Source organism: Oncorhynchus masou, chromosome 6 (genome assembly GCF_036934945.1).
Source record: "Oncorhynchus masou masou isolate Uvic2021 chromosome 6, UVic_Omas_1.1, whole genome shotgun sequence".
NCBI lineage: Eukaryota > Metazoa > Chordata > Actinopteri > Salmoniformes > Salmonidae > Oncorhynchus > Oncorhynchus masou.
In genome coordinates this window covers 39,104,600-39,115,350 of record NC_088217.1, presented here as the reverse complement: position 1 = coordinate 39,115,350, position 10,751 = coordinate 39,104,600, and the positions used below count along the sequence as shown (strand labels likewise).

The window sequence follows — 10,751 nt, the reverse complement described above, 5'->3', positions numbered from 1 at the left end:
TCTAGACTTGAGCTCAGTGGGCTAACACAGTGGTGACCAGGTGACCCGAGTTCAAACCCAGTTGGCTACATCTACATTGACCTACCTATTACAGGTAAATACACAGGTTTTACTATCTGCATTGGCCTACCTATTACAGGTAAATACACAGGTTTTACTATCTGCATTGGCCTACCTATTACAGGTAAATACACAGGTTTTACTATCTGCATTGGCCTACCTATTACAGGTAAATACACAGGTTTTACTATCTGCATTGGCCTACCTATTACAGGTAAATACACAGGTTTTGCTATCTGCATTGACCTACCTATTACAGGTAAATACACAGGTTTTACTATCTGCATTGGCCTACCTATTACAGGTAAATACACAGGTTTTACTATCTGCATTGGCCTACCTATTACAGGTAAATACACAGGTTTTACTATCTGCATTGGCCTACCTATTACAGGTAAATACACAGGTTTTGCTATCTGCATTGGCCTACCTATTACAGGTAAATACACAGGTTTTACTATCTGCATTGGCCTACCTATTACAGGTAAATACACAGGTTTTACTATCTGCATTGGCCTACCTATTACAGGTAAATACACAGGTTTTACTATCTGCATTGGCCTACCTATTACAGGTAAATACACAGGTTTTATTATGTGATGTAAAAATTGGTCAATCTAGCTGACATGAAAAAAGGGTGCTTTTGGCGTATATAACGGTGGCCTACATAATTACACACTACTTCATGTGATAAAAGTTAATTTCAATGCATGAGAAGATGGGGCACTGTGAAGACTAGACATAAAGACCCCTGATCTAGTGATCTGTCACTTGAAACACATCTCTCTCTGTGACAATACAGAATGGGTCAGTCCCAGAAACTTGGCAAGGTAAGAATTAGGGACCTGCATAAATACCTCCTAAACAAATCCAGTAAATTCATGGGCTGCAGACAAGATTCCAGTCTGTGATTTTTGGGCCAGGCCCTGTGATTTTTGCTGGGTATAGCTGATGAATGGAGGGCTTTTTCAGAAACTGGGATGGGTTTAAGAGAGCAGTTTGACAATGGCAGCTTTGTGCTGGGCTCAGCTTCTCAGAAAAAAGGCTGAGAGACTCTTTGGGACGGCTAAAAGGTTGACTAGTCCTAGAAAACAGCTCCAGTTGCTGTCATTTTCATGCACATTTCACAGAGCGACAAATCATAATGCATTGAAATACAACACCAAAGTATTTTCAGAGATTTCATTCTGAATTATAATGAACATAAGTTGTTTTGTAAACACCACATTATACCGTTTCAATTCGAAAAACCATGCATTTTGTTTACAAATGTGTCTAGACTAGAGATCTTATCTGACGGAGAACATCATCTGCTATCACTAGGCATCACTGCCATCTACAGATTAACATTAAAAGTTCAGATACCAGTGTCCTCTGCTTCACAATAAATTATATGATTTATTTAAAAGGACATTTAAAAGGAATTATTACAATTGTATTTATGCAAATCTATATTCATAAAAATATCTAATTGTGAAATATGTGTTTAATGTGTAATTGCTTTAGTCCATAAAATACAATGAATAAAATGATGAATGTTCCTTTGTCACTGGCACTCAAAGTCATCTAGATAGAACAAGGTCAGAGCAGGGTGTACATAAAGTTGTAGGAGGGGCAAGGAAACCCAAGCAGCAGGATAACATATTCACACTTAATGACTTACTTCTACTGTAGCCTACTTGGGATCGCACTACAGCACCATGGACATCAGCACTGCAATTTTAATAATTGGCTTTGCTGCAGTGATTGCAGCCTTCTTCCTTCTGGTAATTGGTCTAATGTACTCTGAGATGATGAATTCAGACATTCCTCAAGGGGTTGCAAATCGAGGGAAACTGCATGTAGTTCATGGCTTGTTTGTTGGCATATCAATTGTGGTGAGTATCTACGGAATTGTTATTGCTTATTATTTTATGTTTTATGCAAGTCAAATCATGTTCAAGTCTGTAGAAATAATTAATTATTCTTACTCTTTGGTGAAAACAAAAACATGCTTGTTCTCGAATACTAAAAGAGAACTCTGCTTTTTTAAAAGATGCTTGTCCTTTCTCTGTAATCGAAACACTGATAAAGCGTCAAGTGTGTAGATAAGAGAACAGGTCTGAATAAATGATGAAAAGCCAAAGTCATTCAGGCGTTCCATTGTTTGGGTAAGGACATAGCAGCAGAGTTTCACGATACTAGCTAGGAGTGGTGAGGAGGAGGAGTCTACCGTGTCCGAAGGAGACTTCACCATTCATTTCCTGGATTCAGGTTCACTCAAAACATCGTTTTAAGCTTCGATTTACTATCGACAGTTACAGCTGTCTGATTTCGGTATATCGATTCGGTCTCTTTAAATATTTGCCAATGATTTATTATTTTGAGTCTCTGATTCGTTTAATCAAACTTTTCACCTCCGGCTCCTGATATCAAGGCATAAAACTTTAATCTAAAAGCAGATTCAGTTTTGAGATCTTGGAACTGTGACAGCCTCTCTCCTCAATAGGATTTTTAGTAATTTCACATACACTCGTGGGCGCATACATTTTCATACTGGTCCCCCATGAAAATCAAACCCACAACCCTAGCCTTGCAAAGGCCATGCTCTATCAACTGAGCCACACAGGATATTTTGTAAGTTTGCCATCACAGCCACTTATGTACACAGTCTTGTGCCCTTAACCCTTTCTAAACGGACTATTGTAATTTGTTGATAAAATCTGACTTAATTTGTATTATTATTGTTATGTCATTTTTTTGTGGGTAGATCAGCTTCAATATTGCAAATATATTGTGGCTTGTATCAATGTAATTGTCTGCATAATTTCCAATCCCCCATATTATTTGCGGGTAAATATGTATATATACTGAACAAAAATTTTAACGCATGTAAGGTCTTTATCCCATTTTTCATGAGCTGAAATAAAAGATCCCAGAAATGTTCCATATTTCTCTCAAATTGTGCAGAAATGTGTTTACATCCCTGTTAGTGAGCATTTCTCTTTTGCCAAGGTAATCCATCCACCTGAAAGGTGTGGCATATCAAGAAGCTGATTAAACAGCATGATCATTACACAGGTGCACTTTGTGCTGAGGACAATAAGGCTACTCTAAAATGTGCAGTTTTGTCACACAACAAAATGACAAAGATTTCTCAAGTTTTGAGGGAGCGTGCAATTGGCATGCTGACTGCAGGAATGTCCAACAGAGCTGTTTCCAGACAATTGAATAAGCCACCTCCAACGTCGTTTCAGAACATTTGGCAGTACATCCAACCAGCCTCATAACTGCAGACCACGGTACCCATGCCAGCCCAAGACCTCCACGGCTTCTTCACCTGCGGGATCATATATCTGGGGTGGGGGTGCTCAGGAGTATTTATGTATGTAATAAAGCCCTTTTGTGGGGAATAACTCATTCTGATTGGCTGGGCCAGGCTCCCCAGTGGATGGACCTGGCTCCCAAGTGGGTGGGTATATGCCTTCCCAGGCCCACCCATGGCTGTGCCCCTGAACAATCATGTGAAATCCATAAATTAGGGCCTAATGAATGTATTTAAATTGACTGATTTCCTTCTATGAACTGTACCTCAGTTATCTTCTTTGAAATTGCTGCACGTTGTGTTTATATTTTTCTTCAGTATATATACTGTATATATTTCAAATATATTTTTGTTCTTTATTATTTTCCCCTAACCCTACCACCCCTACCCAAAGTGGAGTAAACTAATGGACAACAATAATACAGATACAGTGTACATTAGTTTTCTTTTGTTCTGCTTTTAGTCCCATCCTTCAGCTACTCTCAACCCATCCCATCTATCTCTAGCAACCCTATATGTTTCCACTGTGCTGTGATGTTCCACAACAGTTCTCAACCTTCATATTCTCATAGCAACTCTACAGAGCGCCAATAGCTACCATGAATGGCTAAATTACTTCCGGACACGAATGGTCCACAGAGCTCCTCCTCCTCCTTGCCACTCTATTAGCGTCAATACAAAGTCCACCTATTAGTAAAACCTTAACTCTGTCATGGTGTCTTTATGGCCCTATTCCTTGTATTACACTCTTGAATATTGCAACAATGTATGTGCAGACAATTACAGGGTGTATTTTCTTGTCTGTAGGCTACACTTTAGCTTCAAGACAAAAGCACAGAATTGCTATAATGGATGTCTTCAGTACCATTAACCTATCAAAAATGAACAATTAACCCTCATAAGAATTTCAAAGTACAGCAAACCTACCTTACAACGTTACAACAAAATTACTAAAATGTAATCTAAACGTACACCAGGCTTCATTTTTATCAACATCATGCAAATCCTTACGTGGTGAAATCCATTTGCAACTGAAAATGTGGGTATAAGTGAATTCACTGTGAAGAGCTGTTTTATATGGTAGCCATATAAATGTTCACATATCATGCCACATGATATGTCAACATGCACAATTAGTCTGTCCTTCAGTCTGATCAGCAATAGCCTGCTGATAACAACCACAGCTGCAGGTAGACTAGAGAAGCCTATGTGCTCTGATCCCATCTGGACCTGGCCAGGGGAAATGTAACATCATGTTTTCATAGCCTAAATGATGTATTTATAGCCTAAAATAGGCCCATTTATTTGTGTTCTGAGAAAATGTGAATGTGATTTTGCTTATATTCACACTTCGGTTGGCTATGCTACCTAGGCCTTTTTAATACCAAATTATTGTCTGGAATGAATCAATCAACACAATAGTGATGATATGCTGTCTGACTATCTTTTTAGTTACAGGTGCAAAGGCAGACACAATGCAACCTTGCATACAGCAAGCTCAGCCTCGTTAGTTTTTAACCAATCACATTTGTTGTCTCTATCTGTGAAAAAGGTTTTCATGTTCATCCTCCCTAGATCCAGGATTATTTTTTACTGTATGACCTGATTAGAAAATGATCTGGTCCCATCATAGCCCATCTAAAACTTTTAAAAAATATTATGTTTACAGCTTATTTTTGACTATGTCATACTCTACAACTATGGTCTGGAGTTGGTTAAGTTAGCCTACTACCAGATCAGAAAAAAATCTGTGCCGCATTAAAACAATCCCCCAACTAATCTGGGACCTGTGGTACCACCTCTGAAATCACCACACAATGTTACAAATGAAAAAACATATCCTAGTTGTATGATCCAACACAGTTATATATATGTTGGGGATGGGCTTCCATAGTTTAACGTGGCTCAGTGCAGCCGGCAGCTACTGTCACTATTTCAGAAAGTAACAGGCTGTTACTGCAATTTTAGGTAAAAACTCAAAATAAGTTTCAAATATTAGGAAAAAGTACTGTGTATACAGTTGGAGTGTTGTCTCATCAAGACAATTCTGTATACACTGCACTGCATCAATGTGGGCAACTGTCAGATGAGTGTTGTGCGCATCCTCTGGGGGTAGTGGTTGAGACGTAGCAAGTATTCAAGTTTACATTTGAATCGCAGACCGTATTTCTGCAATGTTTATTAAGTGTGAAGAGACTCCTTAAAATTAACTGAGCTGTTGAATTCATTGTAGCATAATTTGCAAGCAACAAGAAAGGCTATATTGTTGTAATTGAAAAATATTCCAGCTCACAATGGTTCGTGTTGACCTTATTTCTAAGATCGGCTATAGGCTAAGCCACCTGAATAAAGCTGCATACAATGTATTAGTCCTTTAACAAGATATGCCCTCCCTTCTCTGTCTTGTCAGGGCCGTATCCTGGACCGTCTGGGTCTGTGTCATCAGGTCAGGTTCACCAGGTGGTTCAGAAGACGGTTCCTGGTCCGTATTAGACCAGTTCCCCCAGGCCTACGTGTGAAAGACCTGACCTTCTCTGAGGTGCCAGTCAGAGTGTATGAGCCCACGACTGGTTCACTGGGCCTGAGGAGGGGACTGGTGTATTTCCATGGAGGAGGATGGGTGTTGGGCTGTTTGGGTAATATGATAAGACAAAAATAATGTCTAGATGAAATACTCTGAGTCGATATTGACATAATAATAAGGAATTCTCCTCGACCACGCCCACACATTATTTCTCATTGACCCCAGTGTAAAAGAGCCAACTTCGTTGTTGATTTTTTTGTTATAAAGAAATACTGTAACAAAAGATGACGAAAAGCTGCTGTGTTATGCAATTTACATATAATTGGGTCAAAATCCCAACATACAGTTCGCAATGCTCCCACATACGGAAGTAAAGCCTGTGAGAAGAGCCCTGTGTCCAAGTAGGAGAGGGGAGAGGGTGTCCAAGTAGGATATATGTACAGTGTATTTGGAAATTATTCAGACGCCTTGACTTTTTCCACATTTTGTTACATCACAGCCTTATTCAAAAAAAATAAAAAATAAAAAAATCCTCATAAATCTACACGCAATTCTCCATAATGACGATGCGAAAACAAGTTTTTAGGAATATTTGCAAATGTATTAAAATAACAAACAGAAATAACTTATTTACCTAATTATTCAGACGCTTTGCTATGAGACTCGAAATTGAACTCAGGTGCATTCTGTTTCCATTGGTCATCCTTGAGATGTTTCTTCAACTTAATTGGAGTCCACCTGTGGTAAATTCAATTGATTGGACATGATTTGGAAAGGCACACACCTGTCTATATAAGGTCCCACTGTTGACAGTGCATGACAGAGCTAAAACCAAGCCATGAGGTCGAAGGAATTGTCGGTAGAGCTCCGAGACAGGATTGTGTCTAGGCACAGATCTGGGGAAGGGTCCCGCAAAATGTCTGTAGCATTGAAGGTCCCCAAGAACAGTTGACTCCATCATTCTTAAATGCAAGAAGTTCGGAACCACATAGACTCTTCCTAGAGCTGGCCGCCAATCTAAGCAATCTGGGGAGAAGGGCTTTGGTCAAGGAGGTGACAAAGAACCCAATGGTCACTCTGACAGTGTTCCAGTTTCACCTTCCAACAGGACAACGACCCAAAGCACACAGCAAAGGCAACACAGGGGTGGCTTCGTGACAAGTCTCTGAATGTCCTTGAGTGGCCCAGCCAGTGCCCAGACTTGAACCCTATCGAACATCTTTGGAGAAACCTGAAAATAGCTGTGCAGCAACGCTCCCCATACAACCTTGAGAGGTTGAGAGGCTCTGCAGAGAAGAATAGGAGAAACTCCCCATATACAGGTGTGCCAAGCTTTTAGCGTCATAGCCGAGGAGACTCGTGGCTGTAAACACTACCAAAGGTGCTTCAACAAAGTATTTAGTAAAGGGTCTGAATACTTATGTAAATGTAATATCATCTTTCTTTATTTTAAAATATTTGCTAAAATAAATAATAAAACGTTTGTGCTTTGTTGTTCTGGTGTATTGTGTGTAGATTGATGCGGGGGGGGGGGAACTATTTAGGCTGTAACGTATGAAAATGTGGAACGAGTCAAAGGGTCTGAATACTTTCCTAATGCACTGTAGCTCAGTATGTGTCAAACATTTAATCACATGTAAGACATTTAACTTGTTTGGTCTAGTCTGTTTGTAACTCTATTCACTACTTGTAGCTGTATAGTCCGTTTATTTGTGTTGTTGGTCTTGGCTAGCTTAATTTTCTGGTTGGTGGCAAGCACTCACTCACGTGGCTGCTAGCACCATCATTACTTTTTTTTATTTTTTTTCTGCGAAGTAGTGAGAGCTTGGGAGCAGACAATATTGAAAAGTAATCTTTAGACATGTACTTTTCTTAACTGTAGTTTTACAATTGATTAAAACAAGAAAATTGTGTTTGAAAAAGGTAAAGTTTTTGCTGTGAGCAAATGGAGTATTCCAGGTAACTACAGGTTGTTTTCCTGACAGGCTGGCGTGGCTTACCGATTGGGAGTATTGCTTGTCTTGCAAAATGTTCATCCTCTGTTTACTAAGCCTAAAACAAATTTTCTGTTTCTCGTGATTAGACACTGCAGATGACGTCTGCAGGCACATTGCCAAGGAGGCTGAAACCACTGTGATTTCTGTTGGGTAACTTTTACTTTCTGACTCACTGCCTCAAAATGTGATTCCAAAGCAGATTAATGCAGTGAAAGGGGCTGTGAAGCTGTCAAAGACTTGACATGTTGCTCCTTTCTCTACCCTCATACCGTTTAGATATCGGCTTGCCCCTGAACATCGGTACCCCACTCAGCTGGATGACTGTGACGCTGCAACATGCCACTTCCTGTCTGTGGCAGAGGCAGAGTTTGGGGTGGACCCAGGCAGAGTGGCAGTCGGGGGTGATAGTGCTGGGGGAAACCTGGCAGCTGCACTATGCCAACGTCTGGCCAAGAGAAAAGATGGACATCTGCTGTCTCCCTGTGCCCAGGTCCTCATTTACCCAGCTCTGCAGATGGCAGATTTCAACCTGCCCTCATACCAGCAGAATCATGCTGTGCCCATATTGTTCCGTGGCCGGGTGGCATTCTACTTCCTGCAGTATCTCAACGGGGACACGTCAGTGTGCCAGGACCTGCTGGAGGGGAACCATATCCCTGCTGAGATGAGGCTAGCCTTCAAGGAGTGGCTCTCCCCAGAACACCTCCCTCCTGAGTGCAAGGTGCGGGGCGAACTCCAGCAGGTACACTCAGCCTTAGACTACAAAGGAGAGGTGTACCACATAATCAAAGACGGTTTGGATCCAGAGGTCTCGCCACTTCTAGCGGAAGATGCTGTTATCCGTCTGACCCCACCGGCCTTTATCCTGACCTGTGAGTACGACGTGCTGAGGGATGATGGGATCCTGTACAGGAAGAGGCTGTTGGACCTGGGACTGGACGTCACATGGCATCATGTTCCAGACGGCTTCCATGGACTTGTGGATTTTTTCAAAAAGGGCTGGCTAACCTTCCCGTCTGCAACACAAGCTATAAATAGTATTGTAAGCTATGTAAAAACACTTTAAGAAATGCATGTTGAAGTTTCATGTTCCTGGCAAGGGAAAGCAAATAAACACCTACACAGCTTAGTACATGTTTTACTCTTATTTTAATCTATTAAGGCATTTGTTTTCATTTCTACAGAAAATATAATAATATTCATTATTTTTTAAATTAAGACATATATACCATGTATGAGCTATAGACTAACTGCTGCATAATTCTCTGACATTGTATAATACATTTTATAATGCAATTCTAAAGTATGCATGCAAGTCTTATTATAATGCAGGTCCTGTGCCTCCTATTTGCCTCCGTTACTTCAACAGTATTCTGTCTGTCAATCACAGAATGTTTGCTGTATCCATTGCAACAGAGCTTCCTCTCCTGTCTGGTGCCTATATCACAATAAGATCAGGAGGAATGCACCATCATCCGTTCTGTTTGATCTAACTATGCTCTTATATTAGGACCAAACCAGCTCATGATCGATCAGCTGTATGTGACACATCATGTTCAGTACCAAGCACAGTATGGGCAAACAGGAAAATGGACCCAACCTGGCTGGAGAATGGCGCAGAGGTATTCAAACAAAGTTCTAATTGTAAACTGGATGGAAGAGAAGCTGCAGGTAGGGTTTATAATCTATTACATATTACATTTTCAGAGGAGACTGTCATGCCTCAAAGAAGAAAAAAACTTTGGGGACTCAGCATTCTCCACCCTAGGCATTAGGAAATGGAATTCCCTCCCCACTACCTTAATCACTAGTGACTTAGATCCTCCTCCATGGAGGTAAAAGTGTGGATCAAGGAGAATCAATCCAGCACACATTGACTTATTCTTATTGCACTCAAGTTTCAAGTGTCCTGTATACATGGTATTATTTGTTCTATTTTGTGTTTCCTGTATTTGTTTTAATCTGTTTTGTGCAGGTGGGTCTAATCCTGAATGCTGATTGGTTAAAACCTCATTCAGACGGTTGCTATTCCACAAATTACCACCAGCGAAATCTATGACGTGCACAATCCACTGTCTCATCAGTTTAGCCAAACAATTTATAAACTTCACCTCCACTATAAAAAGCATCTAGACATTATTTCACATTTCTTTTAGACTAAGATTTAGTTTTCAACAGCGGAGATTTGAATAAACCTAGCAGTCTGTCTCTCCGAAATTTGCAACATTGATTCAATATTCAAATTTGATCTCCAGCTGTCCCATAGCTATAGAACAAAAAGACTGAACGACTGGGTTGCATCTCTAGCAACAGAACCGATAGAACGAACAACGAGCCGGCTTGGGTAGCAACCCTTGTTTTTTGTCTGGACTAAATCTTGTGGAATATAAATAAATTAATCAGAATAATGTTTTTAATGAAAATATCTCAATCATTATTTGAATGTGTTGGTTGGTAACCCGTTGTATAAAAGTGATAATGCCCTTGAAGCCGGTATTTGGAGGATATATCGGCACTTCGTCTCGGGCTTAACCACACCCGTGCCAATATATCCTCCAAACCCCAGCTTCTTGAGTATTTATCACTTAAATATCCCACTATACTACTGTGTGAGTGATGTTTTTATGTATTTAATTAACTTAATTTAGGATTGCCGATGAAAATGAGTTATGCTTAGATAACTCTGTTGCAAACATTCACTATTTGAAATGTGTTTAAAAATTGCAAATGGTCCCTTTAATATAAACTACGACTATAATAATATAAGTTTATTTGGGGATTTTCAGCTAACTTGTGATGAATGTTGATAATTCATCAAATAATGCAACATTTGGCAAGAGTCATCAACAGTCATTATCAAGAGTTT

At 40.0% G+C, this 10,751-nt stretch overlaps 1 protein-coding gene across 1 annotated transcript; it reads left to right on the top strand.

Moving 5' to 3' along the window:
- The first annotated feature begins 1,677 nt into the window (after positions 1–1,677).
- Positions 1,678–9,014, top strand: LOC135542037 (arylacetamide deacetylase-like 4). Its single transcript, XM_064968621.1, has 4 exons — positions 1,678–1,937; positions 5,775–6,000; positions 7,972–8,035; positions 8,162–9,014. Exons 1-4 carry the CDS (start codon positions 1,761–1,763, stop codon positions 8,949–8,951), a joined length of 1,257 nt encoding a protein of 418 aa, XP_064824693.1. The 5' UTR covers positions 1,678–1,760; the 3' UTR covers positions 8,952–9,014.
- The last annotated feature ends 1,737 nt before the right edge of the window (positions 9,015–10,751 follow it).

What these genes read in the sequence shown, in the direction of transcription:
- LOC135542037 (XM_064968621.1), top strand. Translation starts at nt 1,761, where the DNA reads ATGGACATCAGCACTGCAATTTTAATAATTGGCTTTGCTGCAGTGATT. An exon ending in TTGTTGGCATATCAATTGTG is followed by an intron (nt 1,938 to 5,774) that starts GTGAGTATCTAC and finishes CTGTCTTGTCAG; the next exon opens with GGCCGTATCCTGGACCGTCT. An exon ending in ATGGGTGTTGGGCTGTTTGG is followed by an intron (nt 6,001 to 7,971) that starts GTAATATGATAA and finishes TCTCGTGATTAG; the next exon opens with ACACTGCAGATGACGTCTGC.